The sequence below is a fragment of the Pimephales promelas genome, chromosome 24 (assembly GCF_988280905.1).
Source record: "Pimephales promelas chromosome 24, fPimPro1.hap1.1, whole genome shotgun sequence".
In the NCBI taxonomy this organism is placed as follows: Eukaryota; Metazoa; Chordata; class Actinopteri; order Cypriniformes; family Leuciscidae; genus Pimephales; species Pimephales promelas.
Window position 1 is genome coordinate 17,213,711 of NC_142792.1, and position 26,631 is coordinate 17,240,341.

At 36.2% G+C, this 26,631-nt stretch overlaps 1 protein-coding gene across 3 annotated transcripts; it reads right to left on the reverse strand.

Moving 5' to 3' along the window:
- Positions 1-827: 827 nt before the first annotated feature.
- Positions 828-25,579, reverse strand: rbm17 (RNA binding motif protein 17). Of its 3 annotated transcripts, none has more exons than XM_089126606.1 (14): positions 25,559-25,579; positions 24,538-24,685; positions 24,043-24,159; positions 20,376-20,542; positions 19,737-19,802; positions 17,884-17,999; positions 16,427-16,477; positions 14,979-15,105; positions 9,843-9,994; positions 9,587-9,634; positions 8,420-8,496; positions 7,704-7,802; positions 7,532-7,604; positions 828-1,207 (listed from the first exon to the last, which is right to left on the reverse strand). In XM_089126606.1, exons 2-14 carry the CDS (start codon positions 24,658-24,660, stop codon positions 1,104-1,106), a joined length of 1,320 nt encoding a protein of 439 aa, XP_088982732.1. In that variant the 5' UTR covers positions 24,661-24,685; positions 25,559-25,579; the 3' UTR covers positions 828-1,103. The 3 variants fall into 3 exon arrangements, with proteins under 3 accessions (XP_088982732.1, XP_039524470.1, XP_039524471.1); XM_039668536.2 differs by lacking the exon at positions 25,559-25,579 and adding an exon at positions 25,042-25,187; XM_039668537.2 differs by lacking the exons at positions 19,737-19,802; positions 25,559-25,579 and adding an exon at positions 25,042-25,187.
- Positions 25,580-26,631: the final 1,052 nt, after the last annotated feature.

Below are 26,631 nucleotides of genomic sequence, written 5' to 3' on the forward strand. Positions count from 1 at the left end.
TGATGCAGATTCATATTAATTAATTAATGCTCTATCATACATGTCTGCAACACAAATACGAGTAGGATGGGGTTTGATTTTCATTATGAACAATTATACATTTCAAAAAGTACTAATCCAAACATCTGCAACAATCCGTAACACCTTTAGCACTTTTACACCGCGTACCGGCTCAACCCCCAGTGCTGAACTTGTGACCTGAAAAGCTCAACCCTGTTCTGACATGCTTCAGACGCTCTGCTCATTTAAGAGTCGTTTGATGAGGATCTGCTCTGTTTGAGTCAATCCTCATGGAGTTCAGTCTATTCTTTACTTTATTCCCCAGCACCTTCGCATTGCGTAAGTGCGTCCTTCTCACCAAACCAGAACATCACACCATCACTGACCCAGTCCAACACACATCCTGCATGAAAATACACTATCATGTATAGTTACCTGATAATACACACAAATATTATTCATGTGATGCATTTATAGGCCTACAGAAATGCTTTTAAACAATAATGAAGTCACCGTTTATTGAGTAACACACAAAACCCTATTTCCGTTAGGGTCAAGACACGCATTAAGAAAAAGTTTAATACTTTTAGTCTATCAATAGTGTGTGGATCATAGAGTGACGGCTCATGGGAGTCACCGTTATGTCACAACAGAGGAATGTAGGTTTCCTACTTTCTAGAGTCGCACAGGGACAAGGTGTCTGGTTATATAAATCATGAACCAGGGCTCATTCATTATAACCATCATCATCTTCATCATCGTCACCCCATTCAACATCATTATGCAATTGTTCTTTTCTGTAAAAGCAGGTAGGAACGACTGGAGTATTCACGTAAAAGCACCAAGCTTTGTTTAATTCTGGGTTCATCACATCTTATTCACAAGGACACGACAAAAGGATATTTCTAACTGTGACATTAGAGAGAGAAAGAGACAAGGAGAAATAATAATAATAAAAAAAAGAGCAAATTAAATCCTCATTGCGGGAAGGGGCACGTAAACTAATGTTCTTCAAGGGTGTATAAAATTACTCGTGCTATATACAGAAACGATCTCTTCCTGGTGTTTACTCTTTCCTGGTTGTGCAGGTCTGGATCTCCCACTCACATCTGATCTCCCAGGTCTAAAACACGGAACTTATCCAAGTTATAAAAACAGGCCTTCACCACCCGACCTCCAAAGTACCGCCCGTTCAGATCCACCACAGCTGAGGAGGGAAAACAACAACAGTCCACATTCAAAAAGACCAAAACATGTTTATGTAGTTAATCTGTAAATATGCTATCAGGACACAAATTAACGATTACATTAAATGCCATTTAATGGAAGTTATTTAAATGTACAAGATTTCATATAAAATATGAAGAAAAAAATAATACAATTTCTAATAAAGCTGCAATTATGAGAGCACAAAATTCACGTTGTTATTTGGTTATAACATCTGTGACTTTAAGACAAGCATTTCTAAGGCTATGGATAGATTTACCATTGTTTGTAACTTCTGACCAGCTGATGGCACTGTCATAAAATATTACACAGACTCTAAGGCCACGGTCTCGTTATAAGATAATGAGATTTGTTTCAATATAACAAAAGTGTTGCCAGGATCTTATTTCACTTCCTGTTCTGTCTCTTTGCAGTTCATTTGTCATCGTGTTACAGGCAAACGTTTGAAAATGAAATGCCAATTGCTCATTTTATGTAGTAAAAAAACAAAAAAAGTATATAACCATTCAAAAAGCTTGGAGTTTTAAAAAATTAATACTTTAATTCAGCAAGGATGCATTAAACTGATCAAAAGGAACAGTAAATACATTTATAATATTACAAAAGATACTTTACACAAAAAATAACTGATTTTCATTCCTAACTGATTTCAACATTGATAATTAGAAATATTTCTTGAGTAGAAATTTACACTGGAATATTGAAACTCTTATTTATATAGTGCCAAATAGGCCTAGGTCACAGAACAAATTGAAGACCGGAAGTACGTCTTTTAGTAGGGATACGGCTCTTCCGAGTAGCTTTTTACAACGGTGGAGTCCGATAGATACCGCTGGACCAAATCTCTCCACAACCTGCAACATGTTTTTCTTTTAACAAGGTTGAGGGAAGCTAACCCGTTGTTTGGGTGAACAGTTCACTTAAAACCGCCGGTCTTTGAGGTGCGTCGTATTGGAAGTCTCCAGACTCCACGTCGCAACAGGCAGCATGAGAAGGAAGCCTCGGTTCACCCATCACAGGACAAAGTCCATTCTACATCGGTAGTCGCTAACTCCACTCACAGGTCAAACCAACATACCTCGGTGACGTGTCCTCTTTCCCCTTTGTTAAATATACCTTTCCTTCATTTCCCTTTCCGCCGTTAATTAGCCTCAATTAGTCACTCCGCCCTTTCCGTTCAAAGTGAAAGTGAAAGTAAAGCCGTATAACTTACTGCACTGTCACACATATAGGGATGGGACGATAACCGGATTCATGATAAACCGTGATAAAATGTACTGACGGTTAGTATTATCATTTAAGATTTAATTATCATTAAAACTGTGTTTGATTATCGCGATTTTAATAACTCACTGAATCCTGTCGGCCAGTCTGACGCAGGCGCGCAGCACGCAATATTTTTTTTAAAATTACTATTCGAGAAGAAATGTCGGAAGGCAGTGACCGTGCTCAGGGGATTTTTCAGCCTTTTAAGAGGACCAAATCTGAGGTGTGGTCATATTTTGGGTTTTACAAAAGTCCTGAGGGAAACTTGATCGAGGATGGTCACCCTGTCTGCCGAACAAAAAGTCACTGCAATAGAAACACTTCAAATCTGCCGAGTCGTCTTGTGTGATCATCACCCGAACGCAAGGCAAGTTAACTTTGACCTTAATACCAAAACTACGTCTGGGAAACAATTGGGCACGAAATGTTGTTTTGAGTTTTATGTCACTCACTTGAAATAGACGTCAAGCTTCCGCGAAGAAAAGTTCGTAGCAAGTGGCTTTGAGCCAAAGACGAACGAACAACTTCAAACAAGACTATTATTAAGAGTGATAGTAAAGTATAGATACATCACGTATTAAACCCATTTTATTTTTACCACATAATTACGGGGACATATTGAATTGATAATGAGGTTAGCTAATGTTTTAAATCGTACCCGTTTATGAATTCATTTTGTAAAAAAATCGTCCAGACAAGATATATCACACCATTATTATCAAACTCTGTAAACAATAAATCAACTCTGATTTCATTTTCAATACAATCAAAAACCGGAGACGCAAGACGGCAAGTTGTATTTGAATGAAACAAGAGCGCGCGTCCGTTGTGATATGGATGTGCGCTGTGTAATAATGCGTTGCTATTGACGACGGGCATTATAAAGAAGCAAATGCCATTGAATAGAATCTTGCCTAAAAAACTGCATAGAGTGTGAGCATCAGTTCTTTTCGAGCACTTTCATAAATTAACAAAACCGTGATAATATTGATAATCACGATTATTTTGGACACTATAATCGTGATATGAAATTTTCATACCGTCCCATCCCTAATTTCATACAACAGGAGCAAAAACCTTCGTAGCTCGTGGCCAGTCTACCTCGGATGGTTTAGACATTAGGGCTGATAATCTAAATCTTTTTCGAGAAAAACTTCTGTATCCCTACTGCGCGTTCCGGAAGCAGAAAGCGTGACATAGGCCTATATATATATACGGTTCTATGAACTGACTATGACAACCAACCACAAAAAGCAGAAGAAAAATAAGATACATGCTTTGCTGTTAAGTCTATTATTAAAAAGTGTTTGGTTTTTCCCTAGCGATATCATCAGTGTGACGATGAGATCACATTAAGCCCTTTTTAAAACACGAAAGATAGTGGTATCATGATATAATGATCTGGTCTATGATCAAAAATACCCTTATTTAAAAAAAAAAAAAAAAAACTGTCTAAACAAACGCCACAAACAAGAGCCGGTTCTAGTATTTGTTGCTTTGTTCAAACGTCAGCCCTACCCTGAAAAGTGAAACAGGTGTTGCCAGACTCTGGGTGCTTATTCAGGCTTGCTTGGTTTTCAGATGGCTGTCTTACAGTGGCCAAAAACAATATTTTAGGACTTAAAGTGTATTATCTTAAGCTGCATAATTGCAATGGTTCTGCCATTTATTTTATTTAAAGTATTACTAAGCTTACAATGCTTTTATTCATCAAAGACAGATTGTGCTAGTCAGTAAAGACATTTATAATGTTAAAAAATATTTCTATTTCAAATAATTGGTGTTCTTTTGAAATTTCTATTAGTACTTCTATTAGTTCTTCTGCTAGTAATATTTTTTTTTTACATTATTAAGAAGTTTCTTGCCCACCAAATCAACATATTATCTCAGGTCGTAGATATAGACAGCTACCCCATAAGAAATCACGGCTAGGGAGGAGCTTTGTAATCGCAGCCATAAGAGCGCTGAATTCACAGAAAGACTAATTTATGTGTACATTGTGTATATATGCATGTTATGAGTGTTGAATGTTGTTCCTGGTACAGAAACAAATTTCCTCAATTGAGGACAATAAAGAATGAATGTGAATAATATTAGAATGATTTCTGAAGGATCATGTGACAATATTATTAGGTTTTTTTTTTCTTGGCTTGGTGAACATAACAGGCTTCTTTCAAAAACATTTATTCGAGCCCAAAAAAATAATTAGAGAAGTATATTTTGTAATTAGCTGCATAATTAAGAAAATTATGATTTTAACACTGATTTTGACCTTTTTATCGAACACTGTGGCATTCAGAAACGTTTAAGTGTAGCTAAAGTGTTAAGGCCCGTACACACGGGGACGAATATCAGCGCGCGTTATTCGTCAGCGTTTTTCAACGCGTTTTTTGTGTTCATACCTGATAGTTTTTCGCTGACGATGAGCCGAGTGAACATGCAAATTCATTCCCTGACATTAGATGGCGCTAAATGTAAAACAGAAATAATAATAGAATCCTATACTAGGGTGATCATATTCATGTCTCAATGTTTTATTATGACGGATTAAAAAAAAGAATGAATGAAATAATGATAGAAATAATGTCTTCTGTATTAGAAAAATAAATATATAAATAATAAATAACTAAAAGAAATGCCTCCAAATGTAACAAAAAAAAATAGCTCTCACAAACTTACAAAAACGAACTAACAAAATCTATTTGAAGAGTTCAGATGCAAAAGCCTCTAAATGCCATTTGAAATTTTCTTCATTAATGATGATTTTTATCAAACTTGTATATTTAAGTTCAGTCATTTCGCTTAAATAACAATTAATAGGTAATTATCATTGCCATTTAAGTGAAATTACTGAACTTAAATATACAAGCTTGATAAAAATGATCATTTTAGAAGAAAATTTCAAATGGCACTTAGAGGCTTTTGCATCTGAACTCTTCATTTATATCTTTAGTTTTCATCCTCTTTATCCTGTTTTTCTTCCTCGTCCACCTTGTTTGCCCATCTATATTTTGCTGTAGGACTGATCTTTCCCAGCAGTTTTTTTGAAAACCAGGACATTTTCATCACTTAAAAACAGCCAGGACAGGACGTGGAAACAGGACATGTGTAACGCAAAGTTGAGATGTTGCCCAGAGATAAAAACGTAGCAGTTGCCGGATGAACAGATGCACGAGAGACGAGAGTTGTCGTATTTCCCCGCGTTTAATAAAACCGCTCAAACGTAACACTCGTCCTCCTCATACATGGGGATCGAGCGAGAAAAAAACACAAACAAACATCTGGTTACAATAGAAAAATAAAATAGAAAGAATACAAAGAGTCGGCAGAGCGGTTATTTATCTCCTCTCCTCACTTGTCAAAATCTAACTGACATTACGCACAATATGCGCAGTTCTCATCTCAACTCAGATTTCTGTAAAGCACAAAGTGACCGTTACACATGTCCCGGGAAAACAGGACTGTTGGTCACCCTATACTATACTATTATTACAGAAATACTAATATAAATATTATCATATAGCTGCTCCTAGACCAGCAGCTCAACATTCATCGTGCCCATAGGTATTTTATCTTTTCTTCGCCGTATGTGTGCTCGGCAAGACCGTTTTGTGTTTAGCGCCCCCAAGTTGTGTTTTACTGTAACTTCAGAAGTACCAGACACATGAGCAAAACAGCCAATCTCGTTGGTCGGATAGTTTTTGATGTGGCGCGTCAAACCAAAAAAAACGAACCAGAGGCGGTTTTTTTTTTTAAATGACGCTTTTACGCGTTTGTGTGAACACTTACATTGGCGCCCATTGTTTAGTCACGAGGCGTTAAATGTTGAATATCGCGCGCGAAATTCGTCCCGGTGTGAACAGGCCTTTATAATATTTATTGGGCTACTGTATCTGTAAATTAATGTGTGGGTTATCTCTGTTGTTATTTAAGCGTGTTTTACTTTATATTGATCCCAAAGAAACTCAAAGCATGTCATTAAAATGTTCAGTCCTCTATGAACTGTTTGAGATGCTTGATTATTTTAACTCAAATTTACAAGTGCAATGGTCATATTCTTTTTCAGATAGATAAATAGACAACTTTACTATTGTTAACATTACTGTTTTTGAAAAAGTCTCTTATGCTCATCAAGGCTGCATTTATTTGATAAAAAAATATTAGTATAATGTGAAATATTATTACCATTTTACATACTTTAAAATACAATTTATTTCTGTGATGCAAAGCTGAATTTTCAGCATCATTACTCCAGTCTTTAGTGTCATATGATCCTTCAGAAATCATTCTAATAGGATTATTCATCATCAATGTTGGAAATATGTGTGGCGCTTAATACTTTTTGCTGAATAAAAGTATTAATTTCTTTCAAAAAAGAGAAAAAAAATGACTGACCCCAAACTTTTGAACTGTGGTGTATATTGTTACAAAAGATTTTTAAACAAATGCGGTCTTTTTCCTAAATCCTGAAAAAAGTGGTACAGGTAAAAAATAATAATAATAATAATAAATAAATACAAATATATATAACTATATATATATATATTTCCAACATTGATAATAAATCATCATATTAGAATGATTTTGGAAGGATCGTGTGACACTGGAGTAATGACGCTGAAAATTCAGCTTTGCATCACAAATAAATTATATTTTAAAGTATATTAAAATATAAAACAAATTCTACGAATCTTTCACAATATTACAGTTTTTCCTGTATTTTTGATCAAATAAATGCAAGCTTGATGAGCTTAAGAGACATATATCACAAACTAATATAATATGAATATATAAATAAAGTTATTAATCGTAAAACTGTCCTTTTTGAGCTTGTTAATATTTCGGTCAGTGTTTGAAAGTGAGTGAGTGAAAACTGGTTTGGTCTGCAATCCCTTGAGGAAGTGATGTAAGCAGCCAGATGATCTAACACCTTAGGGATGGTCCTCACACACTTACCTGCTTTATTAAGCAAGATCTGGGGCACTTGAAATAAAGACCATCTACAAACACACTTAAAGTTTGTCCTTTAATCGCTCACCTTTAATAGCCGATTCGACCCGTTCGAACTCCAAGAAAATGCGGACGGCCTCGTCGTCAGTCACACCTGAGATCTGAAAACAAAAGCCAGACACACAGGTTTCATGTCAGTGAGAGATGACATATGCAGCTTACATTCGCGAGAAGGAAAACTTGCTCGACATAACCCTCACCTCAAAGATGACGCACTTGGTGACTTTGCCATATTTCTCACACTCTTCTTTAGTCTCGCCTTCCAGGTCTTCGTCCACCTCTCCCCTTCCAACCATGTTCTACACACATTGTTTTTACGAGCAGATTAAACAACAAATGCTATTGGCTAAATTGTCCTGAGCATCTCATTCAATATACAGTCAGATGAAGGCAAAAATTAACTAGGACTGGGAGCAAAAATTGCATGAAAATGAAGAAATTAATAGCACTGCCTCTGTATTGAAGTGAGGACTTAATTGGGGCTTCCGGTAATATAGTAAATAATTGAAGTACTGAAAAACAATTGCTTTCCAATTTTTATTTATTTTCTATATTTATTAGAGGACTTGACTTTGGTCAGCCGAAGCGTAACTGTGTCGGATTGTAAGGAAAGATTGTATCATCACAAAAAAGAAAACTCATCCAAAGATGTGGAAAATGTTAAAAGATGATAAGAGATACTTATATTTCAATAAATATAATTTCAATAAATAAAAACATAAATAAAAAGGTATTGTATTAAAATTATTTTATGCAATATTATCCTTATTAGACTATGGTGTTATTAGCTTAGCAAAATGCTAATGTCAAACTCAATCGGCATTCTAGTCTCCCGTGCGTTGAAGAGTCTCAAAAAGCTTTCCAAAACACACATTTACGAAGTTCAATTTAATTTAGACTGACTGACACAGCTTACCCGCAGCAACACCACCTTTGTTGGACATTTGAGAATCTCTGTAAGAGGGTTGGTGTCGTTTTTCTTTGAGGGATCCGCTATGAAACAGATATATTTCAATTTACATTTATATCAAAACTTCATATCAAAGAAAAGTCAGCTTTTTTTAATGAATGTCCATTCATTAATTCAAAACTCTGTTATAATGAGTTGCCTGTTGTCACTCATTTTCTGTTTGGAAGAAAGTATTACTAAATATATAATCTACTTTTTCAAAAAGTTTGGGGTAGTAAAACTTTTTTATTTTTGTAAATAAAAGAAGTTTTTTAAAAAGAAGTCTGTTGTCCTCACCAAGGCTGCATTTATTTATTTAAAAATCCAATCAAATTGTAAAAACATTATTGCAATTTAAAGTGACTTTTTCTATTTAAATATATTTGAAAATGTAATTTATCCCTTTGATGGGAAAGATTAAGTCTCACATGATCCTTCAACACTCATTAAAACATGCTAATTTGCTCCCCAATAAAAATATCTTATTATCTTTTTTTTTTTATCATAATAACAATATATACAATGTAACATTTATTTAGAGGTTTCTAGCACTCCAAGGTGAACAAAGTTCAAAAGTACAGCATTTATTTGAAATGGAAAATAATAGTCACATTTGAACATTGTAATGCATCCTTGCTGAAAAAATTAAAAATTTATTTCAAGAAATAATTTTTACTGACCACAAACCTTTGAATGGTAGCGTATATGCATGTAAACATTGCTGTACATGACAACGTATCGTTATACTGGTGCATATAAATGAGAATGATTAAATGTGATGCTTCCTTTGCGTTTTTACTGTATTTTACATCTTGCATTAAACATGAATTTAATGGCTGTTTGGTTAAAAAGACGTTCAAATGATTTAAAAAAAAGAGAGAGAAGGAAATATATAAAAATCCTGAACAGATAACACTATGAAAGGACATCTGACTATCCTTCCCTATAACACCCGTTTGCCCGTGTTAGGGAATTTACTGTTGCCACTGTTTACATAACAGGCATGAGATTCTGTTTCCTAGTGACTAATAGAGCACAGATGTGTGCGTGTGATGTATGTCATACAGGTAAAAAAAGAACAACTGTTGTAAGTCAATTCTTAATATGGGAAAAGGAAATAAAATCAAACCGAACCTGAATTAGAGCCATGTGGATCAGCCAAATTCTGACTGGATGCTGATGCTGAAACAAACAAACAAATGTGAATGAACCAAATGATACACTCACACAGTGGGTACATGGCTGTGCAAATGACAACACATTTAATTGAAAACAAACATGACACTTGCAACAATAAAAAGGAACATTAAAAAAAAAAAAAAAAAAGAATCCTTGATGTGATGTGGTGTGGTTGCTGGGTTTGTGTGTGGGTTTGTGTGTGTGATCTCACTCTTTTCCGCCGAGTCTCCAATAATAATCTTGCCCCCACGCTTGCTGGTTTTCTCCACTGACAGCGCCGTGCTCAAGCCCTGCTCGTGTTTCCCCAGACCTTGTCCTTCTCGGAATCCATACTTCTGCATGATCTTATGAGCCACTGTACCCCTGAAAAAACACACAGACAGACACTAGACTTTAAATGACAGATTTAAATTTAATTTCTTTAAAATAAGTCATTTGGAAATCTATTAATTGATTAAATCTTCATTTATATTAAATATTAATGTTTATTGTTAAACCTAAACTCTTTAATAAATTAAATGTATTATTTGCATAATAGAATGAAAATACATATCATTAAAAATAATAAATAAATAAATAAATATTATTGGTTAAATGTTCTGATTAAATCTAAACGCTTTAGCTAAATTTAATGATAAAATTGTTCTTGTTAAAAATTAAAATAATCTAGATTAAATTCAAATTAACTATTTCTTACATATCCTTATTTCTAGTAACATTTAGATTCTTTTGTTGAAAAAAAATTTGGGGGGGGGGAACCAAAATCTTAATTTTTTTTAAACAATTCTTAAATTATTCCTACACATTTTCCACTTAAAAATTCCAGACTCAAATGTCCAAACCTCTCTGTAGATTTTCAGACCATATTTAAAGTGCAAAGATATGAAGACGAAAGTGCACACGATAAATTAAGTTATTGTTTCTCAAAAGAAAGAATCGACTCTGAACCGCCTAAACAAGTCGTCAGGAAGTTGAAATCTTAATTCAGTGACGGCTACCAGTGATGCGCGGGTCAATGTATAAACAACCCGCAACCGACCGACGTTTTCAACTACCCGCCCGCAACTCGGACCGCAAAAAAAAGTAAAAAAAATATTGTACCCGACCCGCTTCCTGACCGCATTTTTTAAAAGTAGTAAATGCTCATCGGAGCGTTATTGGGACATCTCGTGTAACAACACAGCATCGCAAGAAGAGGCCTACACATAACAATGGCAAAGCCAGCACTTTGGTCATCATCTTTCATTATTTCAGCAAATGTCTCCCACACTTTTACTCTTTCTATTTGTGTATTTGCGGAGCTTCCACTCCACAGTCTTCACCTTTTCTCTTGCCGCCTCCATCTCTCTGCTGTAGTGATCACATGGCCGGTTCGTCTACGAATCGTTCTTTTGAACCGGTTCTTTTTAGTGAACCGGTCGAACCAGTGCACTAAATAGAACTGAATCGTTCGAAACAGTTCGCGTCTTGCGTCAGCGCTGATCCACAAGTTACTAAGGTTACTCACTTTCAGTTTCAGACATGCCTGACAGTCCCTCCGAAACGAAATAAATCAATATCCTGAATTATATTTTACTCCAGTAACTCCAACAGTTGAGTTCACTGAACCGAGACATGTTGGTGCCACTGTTGAGAGAAGTGATGAGCACGAGCAGCTGATACTGCGCATACTGCGTACTACCGAACGCACAGGGACAGCGGCAGTTTCGTGCCAGTTATTCAGCCAATAATGTGTAGGGCTGTAGGCTATATTTCATCAAAAATTGTGTCTAGTACTATATTAATACAAATGTTTAATTGGCATCTTTTTTTCAAACGACCCGACCGACCGCGACCCGAATATCATTAAAAACATTTTTGGATGACCCGTAACTGCGGGTAACCGCGGGTGACCGCAGGCACCCGCTCATTTCGGATCAACCCGCGCATCACTGACGGCTACACGTCACTGGGTAATGCTGCGTTCACACTGAACGCGAATAGCGTGTCAAATTCGCGCCTTACGCTTTTAGTTTGACGCTTGACCACTTTGTGTTAATTCGCGCGTCAAGAGTGAAACTGTCAAGAATCGAAATCTAGTTGTTGGTGGCCATTGTTTTTATGTCGACCGAGCATTCATTGAGAGTCACCGCTCTGTATTGGCTCTGGAGAGCAGAACAGCAGCGTGGGGTTCATCGTCGCAATATATTTGTGTCCACCGGACCCTTCGGAAGTGAACCGTTTGGCGAGTTTCACCATTTGCTCGCTCCAAATGTGCTGCGCTGGATGCTCCTGATTGGTTAACGAGGCACGAATTAACACCCAAAGTTCAGATTTTTTCAACTCGGGCGGCAGACGCGAATTCGCGCTAAACGCGTGAATGCACAAATAGCACTAACTAAATAATTACGCGCAACGCGGTGAGGAACAAATTATGGTGAGGAACAGCTGCTACATCTCAATGTTCCTCAAACTGATTAGCGCATCACTGAGAAACACTGAGTCCTGCTCGAGTCGTCCTCACGATGGAGATTCAGGTTTCATTATCAGACCCGCGCTCGAATTGATACAGTAAAATCAACATCATAGTTACAGTCTTCAGAGTTTCGCTGAGGACTGAGGAAGCATCCGGAGCTGAAGTTCAGTTATGGTAATGGGCGTTTAGCTTCCGACAAGCGCTGTTAAGCGATCGACCAATCACACCAGACTGGGCCGTCTGGCCAATCAGAGCAGGGCAGGCTCGTAGAAAGGAGGGATTTAAAGAGACATCGGACAATTCGTTTGAGAATCATTTAAAAATGTGATGTACAATGTATATTATGAGAAAATGAAAGTGTTTGTTGTAGATCTCTGAACCTAAAAAAATGGGTTTAAGACAGTTATTTATATCTTTTGCTGTAGTGTCAGTGGGAAATATCAGTTTACACTTTGTTACGTACTCGTACGTATTTAAGTGTTGCAATATGGATGTGGGTGTGTTGTTGTTGTAGTGTGTGTGTCTCAGGTGTCCGTTGGATCAATCTGCTGTCAATCTCCATTCTGACGGTGACGTTTTGGTCCGCCTCCTCCAATCACATCTCACCACTGCAGTTAAAGACCGCGCTTACTCAAATGTTGACCAGCTGTTTGCTCACTTTTGTTTGTTCGCTTGTTTGATTTACTTTCAATGAGTTTCTGTGTGTGTGTCTAACATTTTAGTTGCTGTTTATTGTTGCCTAGTGTTTTGAGATTATAATGTCAACCTGATGACTTTACACGGAGTGTGTAAAGCTGGGAAGAGAGCAGGTTAGTAGGTCGCGCGACATACACTTTGCACTTAGGATTGTTGATTGTGTTAGACACACTAGTTCAGGAGAATGCCCACTTTGTAAGTTTTGTTATGTAGTTAGTATAGTTTTAGTTAGAGCGTCTTGACGCCGAAGATAATTACTTTCTACATTTTGTGTTTGGTAGTTAGTTTAGTTAAATTTAACCTTTAGATAATTCGTTTTTGTTTTATTGATTTCTTTGATTTGGGTATCTCTCGTGCTCACTTTTCCCACTGTAAGTATTTGTTAAATGTTATGTTTGTTATTGTTCTTATATTGTTTGTACCTGTGGCAAACACACTCTCTTAAAAAATGGCAATGAGGATTAATAAATCCTTTTTGAGCTGAGTTCTGGCGAGTACGTTTTATTTTTCTTGTTCTGTCCGGCACTTTGAAGATGCACACACTATTCTTATTATAGATGTTGCTTCCTTAATCCCTAGAAAAATAGCAGAGGGACGTAACACACTTCCAAACATTTATTTTGGCACTGTAATAACCCAGTGAGATTTGTATATGCATAAGGAGTCTGACAACAGCCAGTATGCTCCACACGGAGATCAGATCTCATTATAATCGAGTCCAACTGATTACACAAAGAAACAGAAAAAACTACTAAACCCAGAAGAACTGCTGCTTTGTCTCCAAGACACAGATTCAGTTTATAGAAGCCAATTAACAAAAAATAAAATCTATTTATGACATTATTTTGGAAAGCATCCTCACTTTACAGCGTTTTAGAGACATTCCTGCAGTTCTTCTGGGTTTAGTCTGTCTCAGTTTTTTTTCTGTTTCTTCACGTAATCACAGACAGACTCGAAGATGGAGAGATCAGATCATACCGGCTCTGGTCACTCCTTGTGCAAAGAAAAAGTAATAATCAGTGGATTATTACCATTAATGGCAAAATGATGTTACGAAATGTAAGCTGACACGCTACAGCAAAGTATATAAATAACTGCCTTAAAACTATTTTGGGGGGATGAAAATACTAAAGAGCCAAAGACTTTTGCACAACAGTGTATATATACAGACATGCATGCACACAAGAAACTTCATCATGCCCCCGAGAAACTATTCACGTCAATTTTGCATGCTTACAATTTACAATTACGCATTACAATTTCCAGTTTTATATACTATAACCTAATCTATGGAGAAAAAGAGCAAATATGTACATGAATTAATAGAAATATAGGCCTGTTTGCTCAAAATTTGGCTTTCTTTGGGGTAGTACCTCTAATATCAAGGCCTAATGTCCAAATTAATGCCTCCTTTGTGGCAGCAGAGAAACCATGACACGAAATGGGCTGATGGCACAATATTGCTGCGTACACTGTCCTATTTGCAAAGTTCAAGGGTCTATAAAAACACTGGTGCTTAAAAAAAAAAGAGTGGTCAAAATTTGGCTTTCATTAAGGCAGTACATTACCCTATTTCAAGGCCTTAGGTCTGCTTCAACACATACTCTATGGCAAACAAGAAACCACATAGGGAAATGGGCTAATGGTGTAATAGGTGGCTCAGTGTGCATTGTCTATGCCAAGTTGAATGGTTTCTCATGCACACATGAAAGTCTGCATAATATATATATTTGCAAAAATCCTTTTAGTGGCTCTGTAAGAATGCTAGAGTATCATGAGAGAAACCCAATGCACTTATAACCTGCATTTTTGCGTAATGAAAAAGTGCAATCATTTTTGACAATCACCATGGAAGCACAACAACTACCATGAAAACACTTCTTGTATGATCCATTTATTTTCATTAAATTCTTAGTTTTCTATTATAGAAAACTAAATAGGGTCAATAGTATGGATATGCAAATATTTTTCCATGCTCTGCTTTATTTTTTCCATACTTTTCCAGACCTGGAAATTACTCAAATCAAATTCCATACTTTTCCAAACTGCGTTAGAAACCCCAAAAAAGTCGCTGTGGATCAAAATGTTGTGGAAATCTAAATTCTCAGCTGTAAGCGTTTATCAAATCAGTGCAGCAATAACATTTATAAATCATAATGACTTCATGAGTTTCTGAGTGCATGTAAGGACTCTTACCCCATGTTGGCCAGGAATGAATTAGTTGGTCCAGGGGGAGATCGTGGTCTATCCAAGTCATCAAACACAGGAGGTGGGATAGCAGCTTTCGACCTCTGGCGACCATCTTCGTCATATGAATATGATGCTGTCATGACAACAAACAGAGTTTTGTTACTTACTGACATTTCCCGCAAATGGCTTTATGACTGTGTAAAGCTGAAGTGAAAACACACAAAATAATACACAGATGAGCCTAAACATTATGACCATATGATGTTGGTTCTCTGAACGCTTCCAAAACATCGCCGACCCGCTGATGCATGGACGCTACAAGACCCGTGAATGTGTCCTGCGGTATCTGGCACCAATCAGCAGATCCCTTAAGTGGATTTGAAGACCAGAGCTACACTCTTCATCATGTTCCTCAAACCATTCCTGAACAATTTGTGCAGTGTGGCAGGATGCAGATCAGATCTTTATTCCTGCATCCAACACGCTGTTCACAAGTACGGATTGTTTGCTTACCATTTAATCTACCCAGACCTTAAAGGGTTAGTTCACCCAAAAATGAAAATTCTGTCAGTATTTACTCACCCTCATGTTGTTCCAACCCCGTAAGACCTTCGTTCATCTTCAGAACACAAATTAAGATATTTAAGATATTAAGATCGCTCCTGCATACTAGTCCATAGGCTTCTTGAGGGACTGGCTCTTGCTGTCCTCGAAAAGTAATTGAAGACATCGTTAAAATAGTCCAAGTGACTACAGGGGCTCAATCTTAAGTTTATCAAACGACGAGAACACTTTTGTGCGCAAAAAAACAACAAAATAACGACTTTATTTCAACTATTCACTTCCTTCTCCATGGGCCTGTAGTCAGTTAACGTAGTGTGATTGCGTAGAGCTACGTCACACGTAGGCTCACTATTGGCCGACGCTGGTCATGTGTGTGATGCGTGTGACGTACAATAACAGAAGCTTACGCTATTAAACTAGTTAGCTGACTCGCGCAGAGGGAGAAATAAACGAATATTTGAAATAAAGTCGTTATTTTTGTTGTTTTTTTGCGCACAAAAGTGTTCTCGTCGTTTGATAAACTTAAGATTGAGCCACTGTAGTCACTTGGACTATTTTAACGATGTCTTTAATGACTTTTCGAGGACAGCAAGAGCCAGTCCCTCAAGAAGCCTATGGACTAGTATGCAGGGGCGATCTTAATATCTTAAATATCTTAATTTGTGTTCAGAAGATGAATGAAGGTCTTACGGGGTTGGAACAACATGAGGGTGAGTAAATACTGACAGAATTTTCATTTTTGGGTGAACTAACCCTTTAATACGCGACTTTGTTAGGAGATGATCAATGATATTTGCTTCACCTGTGACTGGTCAGTTTTGACCCATCAGTGTATATTGATTTCAAATGTGCAAATAAAGGTTCTTAAAAGGTCTATGGGATGTACTTACATTCTCGATCCATTAGTGATGTCGGAGGGGCGATGGCAGCTCCACCCATACCTGTATGCCATATAAACGAAATCTTATAACCACACAGAGGATTATACCAAGGGCCCTTGTTTAAAGCTACACTGTGTGATTTTTACCCCCATCTAGAGGTGAAAAGGTATATGACCATCCAGTGAATATTAGTTTCCGTTCCTCTCAATTCCGATTTCGTTTTAACTCCTACGGTGGCCAATGCAGTGTTCAACCTCGTCCATGAGTGTTAACTCAAACGTAAGCTTGAATTAACGGGTATGTCCCTCTTTGGCTAATGTACTTTCAAGATGGAGGGGCAACATGGCGACCGACATTAGAACCCCTTACCCGTATGTATTTTCAATGGCATATTATACACTCACGAGAATACTTTATTACTTGAACTTAGTAAATATTAGGGGTGTAACGGTACACAAAAATCACGGTTCGGTACGTACCTCGGTTTTAAAGTCACGGTTCGGTACGTTTTCGATACAGCAAAAAGAAAGAAATGCCCTATTTGTTTAAAGAAAAAATATTTTTAAATAAGTGTGAGTTTTCCTAGATCTTGAAACTTTCAGGTTTATAAATAGGGGTCATCTTTGAAGGGTGAACAAATAATGTTTTGGTCATCACATTAAAAATAACATTTAAATATATATTTATTTATATAATATTTGAATTTTGAAGTGCTGGAAAAAGATGTGTGAAGTACTTGAAAGCATTTCACCATTCCAGCCAAACTGGTTCCAGTTAGTGTTACTATATTAAATCCATGGTGAATGTTGCTGTGGACGCAAAGTACTAGTTCATTCACGGCACAATGTTTCTCCTGGTTTCCATGACAGCGCTGTTTGATCTAATAGAGATCTACGGTTAATAACGGAGAAATGTGAATGCATCTCACTAGATCTCGCAGCGATGTTATTACCTCAGTGGCGAATTCAAATGTTTTCTTTACCGGATCTCTCAGCGCTGTGTAGTAACACTGTCACTTGATCGAGATCGGCTCGCGCTGCACAGATGTTGCTGGTCCGAACTGATAAACGATCCGTGAAGCACATAACGAGGAGCGCAGTTTCGTTCTGCTTTCATTACCCTTGCCATTTGGATGTTGCGCAACGTTGTGTTGGCCGCGTCAGCACAAATTTTGCCGGCAAGAAAAATAAAATGGTCCAAGCAATCGTTCGGTTTGTATGCGTACCGAACCGGAAGCCTCGAACCGAAACGGTTCAATACGAATACATGTACCGTTACACCCCTAGTAAATATACATTAATGAGCACATATATTTTTGAAAGAACCAAGTGATTTTGGCTAGGAATAAACTAAAAGAGCTACACAGTGTAGCTTTAAACATGGATAATCTAAATCACAATTGTCAATATACAATCAATCCGATATAAAAGAAATTAAGATGAAGAAATGTCTCATTGGGAACTCACTCCTCTTCCTCTTTTCTCTCTCAAAATCCTCCTCCTCATCTGATTCGCCTTCGGGATTCGGGAAACGTGAAAATCCGCTTGGAGCTCCCCCTCCTTCATGCCTCTCTTTACGTTTCCTGACAGACAGGGGCAAAATGGTCAACACAATGGACAACAAAACAACACTGATCTGTGCAGATCAGGCAAATGTTTAAGGCTGTGTTCAGACAGGCAGCAAAAATAAGATTTTAAGGGGAAAAAAAGTATCAAATACATTTAATTTTGTGTAATCTGAACAGCAAAAATATCCTGATTTTTACAAACCTGTTCCGAACCATCTGCTCTGGCTCAATTGGAAAAACTGATTGGAATTGTGTGCTTTAATAATTGTTCTAATTACGTGAGAACAACAATAAAGTTGGAATCCCTATCAGAATGATTTTTCCAGCTGATAAATTACAAAGCGACAGCCAATCAGAAGAACCCATCATGCTTTAAAAAGTTTGGGCATTTAAAGAAGCACATTTTCAACATGATGTTTTGAATAGCATCAGACCATAGTTTGAAGCAACTGCATGCCAAAATAAAAAAAAACAAGCTGGAAACACTCTTCCTGGAAAACTTCAACTTCAAAAACCTCAAATGTCAACTAAACAATGGTTTGGTTAAAAAAGGAAAAATATGCATGGTTTAATAATAGGGGCTTTCACACTGGGTGGTCATTGGAACTAGTCCCCAGAGAACTAATGTTCCCCTTTGGCTGTTTTCCTGTTTGCATTCAAACTGCCAGTAGGAACTCTAAAATGACGTAAGCCGCCCTGTTGTGGTGACTTTTATTTTGATGGCGCTGAGAACGCCAGAGCCAGAGCACACAGTACTCCCATTCTCCGTCTTCACTAGTTTACAATCGGTTTAACAATAAGCCCATTTACTTTTTAAAAGTAAAACTTTTTAAAAGGTGTGTGCTTTTTAAAAGCACACACCCCATTTACTTTTTAAAAGTAAATGGGGTGTGTGCATGGCTTTTTAAAAATGGCGGGTGCAGGTGTTTCGCGTGTATTGGGCCAACCAGGGAACACTTACATTCATGACAGTTCCCATTGGGCTGGGTTCTCTGAAGTACTCGTGATTTCCTCTTACATTGTAACATGCTAAACACACCTCTTAAGCACGCAGAATAATGCAAGTGGACTTTTATTTTGTAATTGATTTGAACGATTACGTAATTGTGGCATCCGTAATCATATTGCGATTAGAAATTCGATTAATCGTGCAGCCCTTCTGCATGATTTATCTAAATTATCGGAATACCGCAAATCTACATATCGCGATATCCATATCGCGATGGCTAACAATAACTGAATGGTTTTAATACTTCAAAAGATTGTTTTAGGTTGATGCAGTTGGAAGAGAATAGACTAGACACATGACTGTTACATACATCTGACAATGCCTACACACGTGTCAGACGGCGTAATACTGATTTCAGTTCCATTCCAGTTTATATGACCAAATTCTCACAACATTATGTCAAAACGGCATCTTGTTGAGTATTAACGTAAAAATAATCAATTATTTAGCAAGTGGAGTAAACAGTTAAAAAAGCGTGCATTTAACACTATATTGGATCCGTGCAGCTCTTAAAGTGACTGCAGCATAACAAACCTGCTTCTCACAGACAGACTAAGAGAAAATCACTCACTGCTCTTGACTGAATACAATTTGTAGCTTTAATATGAATCAGTCTATATTTAATTCATATAGTGAAGCGGTTTTAATTTTACATTTGATTATTCAATTTCTGTCGTTAAAAAAACCCTAATGTAGGCCTACCTTAAACCCTGCGTTTGCACTGACGTTAAAATGACACTTACTTTTTATGTAACGCTACAGTAAAACACTGTTGTTGACTTTCAGTAGTTGTAGAGATGCTTTCTTCTCTTAAAAATAGAATGTAAAACATGTATATTGGTTATGTCATTTTCAGTGTTTAAATATATTTAATAGGGCTTTCAAACGATTAATCGCATCCAAAATAAAAGTTTGTGTTTACATAATATATGTGGGTGCACTGTGTATAATTATTTTGTATATATATATATATATATATATATATATACACACACATTTCCATGTTGATAAGAGCATTAAAATGAGAAAAAAATCATGTAACAAAAAGAAATCAAAAGACATTTAGAATAGATAAAAATGTGCGATTAATCGCGAGTTAACTGACATTAATGCGATTAATCGCAATTAAATATTTTAATCGCTTGACAGCACTAATATATATATATATATATATATATATATATATAAAATAATTTTACACAGTGCACCCACATATATTATGTAAACACAAACTTTTATTTTGGATGCGATTAATCGCGATTAATCATTTGACAGCCCTAATATTTAAATAAAAATAAATTTATTTTACACACAAAGCATTATTGCAAATCACATTATTTAACGAGTTATCGCATTTTTCTTCAATAGTGGATGGTGCATACTTCTCTCTCTCCTCAATCTCCTTCTGCCGCTCCTGCTCTCTCTGTCTTTGTCGTTCCTCCCTGTGTCTCTTCACCACTTTCTCATAATCGTTGGGAAACATGGGGTCATACTCGTCAGCCAATGGAATCAGCACATCTCCGGATGAAAACCCAGCAGACACAGAGTCCTAAAATGGACACACACAGACATAGACAATTAAACTTAATGGTCTAAGAAATGAACCACTTAGTGAGAAATCCTCATTAACGTTTTTAATGTAACATTGCTGGGAGGAAGGGTTGTGATTTTAACAGATCAAATGCTGATGTCAACTTTTTAAAAGCATAGCTAAGAGGTGCCAGAGGGGCTGGAAGATGAATCAAGATCAAACAGAAACCTTGCAATAGCTTAGTGCACCTTTCAAATCGTAAAGGCTGTAATTGAATTAAATACTGAATAACACTTAAATTAAACTGCATGTTTCAGGGTGCAGCACAGAACTGTGATCTTTAACAGTTCATTATCCGGTGTTTTCATGAACTCATCTCTGCATCTGCATCAACCATCTTCATAAACTTGTACTGAGAAGTGCATTTTAACCTGCTGCTGCATTATTATTGCAATTTTACACTTGAACTGTAAAATACATGTATTATTGTTATTATGGCAAAGCTAAAATGAATAAAAAAAGCCTATGGCTACACTCGCTTTTTTTGTAAATCATATTTTTTTTTTGTACGTATATAGCTTGATTATATCTGAATTGTACCTGTATATTTTGACATTTACAACTTGTGTTTACATTTTAAACCTTTTAAAATGCTTCATTGAGCATGTTTGTGTTTTTTGTAGTAGAAAAGCTATAATATTTCTATTCGGATTTTGTGTTTTTTGTGTGATTATGGGTCCAGTATGTTGATACAGTACATCAAAGTGATAAACTAATTGTCTGGACATATAGGTGATGTTGTGCTGAAAAAAATGATACCAAAAATTGGTATGGTAAATGTTTGTTTATGTCGCAAAATTAAAAAAATTAAAAAGTACTCAAAAAGGACCAAAATTACGGAAGCCCTGAACCGCAACCTAAAAAAAAAAAAAAAAATCAGTTAAAAAAAAAAAAATCTGTAAAAAAAAAAAAATCTGTAAAAAAAAAAATCTATTATTTCGAGATTAAAGTCGAAATGTTTCGAGATTAAAGTCGAAATGTTTCGAGATTAAAGTCGGAATGTTTCGAGATTAAAGTCGAAATGTTTCGAGATTAAAGTCGAAACATTGTGCATTCATAACAGTGCGCGTCCACTGGCTCAGAGCGCGCGCGTGTGTGTGTGTGAAGTCGAACTGCCATGGATAAACCCAAAATAGTAACGTTAGCTTTTTACTTTTATCTGGGCTTTCAACAAAATTCTACACACGTGCTAGTGGCAGTGTTTCTGAGGTGTTTTCGTGCTCGTCTAGTCAACACTATCTGGGTCGAGAACACAACAGGAACTGTTCGGTCTCCCTCTTCAACGTAAATACGCTCTGGATACATTTTAAGTGCATCATTCTGTATCCAATCATTTGGCCGGATCCTGTGATTTCCTAAGATTTAATAACCACTTATGGTTGAGGAGAGATTCTCTGATTGTAAAGCACTTTGAGTGTAGCCATATATGAAAGCGCTATATAAATGCCCTATTAATTCATTCATTCATTCATTCATAAAGCTGGATTTCTCCATCCAGTCTGAAAAGTGTTTTCCGTGTTGGTTTTTCTAGACTAAAGTCTATTCCGGCGCTTTATATTTTATAACGATAAAGTAAGATAAGTAATTCAGATAAAAGTAAAAAGCTATATTTTGTGTTTATCCATGGCAGTTCGACTATACACACACACACGCGCGCGCGCGCTCTGAGCCAGTGGACGCGCACTGTTATGAATGCACAATGTTTCGACTTTAATCTCGAAACATTCCGACTTTAATCTCGAAACATTTCGACTTTAATCTCGAAACATTCCGACTTTAATCTCGAAACATTCCGACTTTAATCTCGAAACATTCCGACTTTAATCTCGAAACATTCCGACTTTAATCTCGAAACATTCCGACTTTAATCTCGAAACATTTCGACTTTAATCTCGAAACATTCCGACTTTAATCTCGAAACATTTCGACTTTAATCTCGAAACATTTCGACTTTAATCTCAAAACATTTCGACTTTAATCTCGAAACATTTCGACTTTAATCTCGAAATGCTAGATTTTTTTTTTTTACAGATTTTTTTTTTTTTTTTTACAGATTTTTTTTTTTTTTACTGACTTTTTTTTTTTTTAGGTTGCGGTTCAGGGCTTCCGTACAAAATAGCCCAAAACTCCGAAGGGTTAAATATTGTAATAGTAATATTATAGAGTAGAGTTATAGGGCTATTTCTTATTTTAACATATTTTTTATTCAGTAATATTGACAATCATACTGTAATAATAACTATAGCAAAGTTTGAAAAGACAAACTTTAAAGTTGGCTTAATAAAGCCTAGCCAGAAAGTTTGAAGTAGTTTTCCAGTTTGTAATCCTTTTAATTTTTAGTTTAGTCATTTCAAATTTAGCTAGCTAGGACGAACAAACGGACAGAAATCGACAGATAGATAGATGGAAAGATGGTAGATTTGGTAGATTTTTCCCTACGCACCTGACTTTGGTTGAACTGGGTGTCCTTGACTCCGTTGAGTTACCTCTAAACGTCCGTGTTGACGCCTTAGCGTAGCTATTCTTACCGAATGCCCAAGAATTAAAGTTACCTGACCGCAATCTAACCCCGCCTAAAAGTCTCAAAGGAGTTGAACGACATCTTGCACCCTATGCATTTCCTTTCCCTGCTCTCCCTCCGTCTGTCACTCATGTGTGTGTGTGTGTGTGTGTGTGTGTGTGTCTCTCTCTCACACACACAGCATCTGTCTAGGAGGCGCCGGACTGGACTAAGGCTACGCGAACTCCATGAGCGACGAGTGTGTCCAAGCATAAGTAAATTTGTACATTGTAATATATAATTATATATACTATATAAGAGGTGTGGACGTTTGATAAATGGACAACAATAGAAAATAAAAACAACAATTATATTCCGACCACTGAAATAGCAGAATGTAGCCTACTTCTCTATTTTGGTCAGTATGCAAAAACTTCTCGGTTAACATAATGTTGTCTTCAAAAGGCCCAAGTGTCAAACCTCTCTGAAGTCATATTCATACTTATTGATTATCAAATTATTATAACTTATTCAATATACCAAACTCCAGTGTTACTAAAAATGTATTATTAACGAATGAATTAGTTTGACCCCCACAAAATAAAAAAAAGTGGAAAGACATAAGTGAATTCAGACCTACCTCATGTTGCACGTTTGGAAGTAAAATGGAAGTAAAAACAATTAAAAAAAGATTTTTCAGGTCTATGTCCAATTAAATCCTTCACCTCTTTCTAGTTATAGCGTTAAAATACATATTTTGTCTGTAATTTAACTAAGTTATATTAATGTGATTCCAATTTTTTTTCTCATATCAAAATATAATATTGATATTGTCCAGACAGTGAAAAATATTGTGATATGAATTTTTGCTCATATCGCCTACCCCCAACCTAGAGCTTTAAAAAAAAAAAAATCCCTAAACCGTGCATAACCAGACGGAAATATACACAATGTTTACCTTCATCCCTGCAGCGATGTGTGGAGGTGTATCAGAGATCTGTCTGTCATCTGTTGAACTTCCCCTCTTTAGATCGATAACTGGAGCAAGAACATTTGACTGTCTCGTCCTCTGAGTCTGCAAAAGAAGTTTCATTTGTCGGTCACACTTTTCGACTTAATTTCCATAACTTCTCGATTTATTTGTGATTACTGGATAATCATGCATAAAAATATATGCATGATATATTTTATTATATTATAAATAACATAACATATGATAGAGATATTACTCACAATTGCCCATTTTTAGCCAATTAAATATTATAAATCTAACCAATAATAGAAACAAAATAAATTAAGACATCTCAGATTTTTCCATGGAAAACCCTTTTAAAAAATTCCAATATTTTTAGGTTTTACTTGATAAAAAAAACATTGACACCTATACTCTCTAGTTATTAATATATGACAGACACACTATGTTATTGTCGAACATAAACACTGACTGACCCACCTTTGCTTGTGTTAATGCAGCTTTCTTCACTTTCAGCTGAGACTGAAGCAGTTTAAAGTTTTTAGACCATCCTTCTGTTTTAGTGTCGCTCGTTGCGACCCCCAAATCATCATATAAAGACATTTTACCTCCTTCCCAAATAAAAACACTGAAATACACAAACATAAAAACAGGATTATAAATATATAAACGGTGTTCCAGTGTGCAAAGTATCACACAAGCTGCCAGTTAGACGTCTATATGTATTTTAAATTCTATGCATTTTAAGTATGTGAATTATATGTATTTTAAATCATTCTAAATTGGCCTACAGTTAGACCTTCCGTTACAAAAAATTATAAAACAAGGTTCTTTACAGTCAAGTATTATTTATGCATTTAGCATTCACCTCCAAACGTGTTGCAACGCTTATTGTACTATGTAAATATACTCTACACTATTAATGTCTGAGCTTAAACCACTCATGCATTTTAACTGTTCAAATATCTGAAGCTAGATACAGACCTTTTACGAAAATAAATGCTCTACTCTTTCAGCACTGTCGGTTAGCATCAGGTTAGCATATCACGCTACAACTGTAATGTCGCGGACGGATGACATCACAGACCGTGGCCAAACGCACTCGCGTCACGTAAATCACCAATCTCTCTTTCTTTCACTTTTTTTTTTATTATTGTGCGGAGCCTTGCTTTTTGAATAAACATAAAAATTTTGCATTGACTTTCGTACATATGCAAATATTAAATAATAATGCATATGAAAATTAAACAGAAACAGAACAAGAAAACAAGAAAAAAACATCATAAATAAAAAGTGTCATGAAGGTAATAATATAAAAATCTAAATAAGAGTAACATTTGAAGAGCTCACAAAAAATCAAAGAGATAACTCAATTACAGTGTAAACATTAGTTCTGCATTTAAGTACAATTATCAGCCAGATCATTTGCATAATGTGAAAAATGCACTCGCATTTTTACCCGTGGGACAACATGAAAATTAATATTAGTTCAATAACTTACCGTTCTGCCAGTTTTCACCTCTATTATAACAGTGATTAAGAATCTCTCCCCTATATAATATTGAGCACTACATTTAATATTAAACTACTAACATTTAGCCCACTCTCCTTTAACAGTCAGAAGCAAAGCATGCTGGGAACTAGAAGTCTGTAACCACTGCTTGTCATTCCGTGAATGCGTACATATTCACATTTATAGAGCATTTCACAAGATGTAAACAACACTGGTCCAGAAGCACTTCCTGTTTCAGTTTTTTAACACTACATAAAAGCTGGGATAAAATACAACCAACAGAACATTTAAAACTGAATCAAAAAGTTAAACAAACATCTGTAAGATGTTTTCTTTACACGTGAAATAAAGAAAACAGTTACAAACTGAAACAGGAAGTGCTTCTGGGCCAGTGTTGTTTACATGTATGTGCAATATATGTACATAATAAAGGATAAAACCTTATCGACATTACATTTAATGCATTTCTAAATCTTTTATGTATCAATACCATACATGTTCAAAGCAGTATATTGAAAAATATAAGCACCAGTTTCCCATTTAGAATTATGTAATATCACATTATACTCTGCAGTATATTACCATATATTTTTGTTCCATAAGGCAACTCAGAGTTCAAGTTATAACTTTGACCCTCCCAGAGCTGTTGAGCTCGGTAAAGCCGCAGTTTCCTCCTAATCTTGAATCGTTTCTCCTCCTAATATTGCTTAATATAGCTTTCTGTGCAGAATTCAAATGGTTCTGATACATTTTCGCGCATATGATCCGCTCTGTGCTATCGTGTCTCTGAACCGAAGCAGACTGACTAACGTGAAACCAGACTTTATTCGTCTATTTACACAGTCTGAATCAAACCATATCCCCTATATAGTGCACTATGTGCCATTCACCATAGAAAACAGTAAATGTGAGAACAAGTTACCAATTTCAGCTACAGCATCAATTTATAATGTGGGGGGCGGGCTGCAAGTGCAGAGTGATGTCATCAAAATCACTGTTCCATATTGGCGGAAGTGAGAGACTGTTAGTTTTGAATGCTTATCCTCTAAATGCGAATTTTG

Coding starts and splice junctions, on each gene's coding strand:
- rbm17 (XM_089126606.1), bottom strand. CDS start 24,660: ATGTCTTTATATGATGATTTGGGGGTCGCAACGAGCGACACTAAAACA. Junction 24,160..24,537: donor CTGCATTAACACAAGCAAAG/GTGGGTCAGTCA, acceptor CTTCTTTTGCAG/ACTCAGAGGACGAGACAGTC. Junction 9,635..9,842: donor TGGAGACTCGGCGGAAAAGA/GTGAGATCACAC, acceptor TGTTTGTTTCAG/CATCAGCATCCAGTCAGAAT.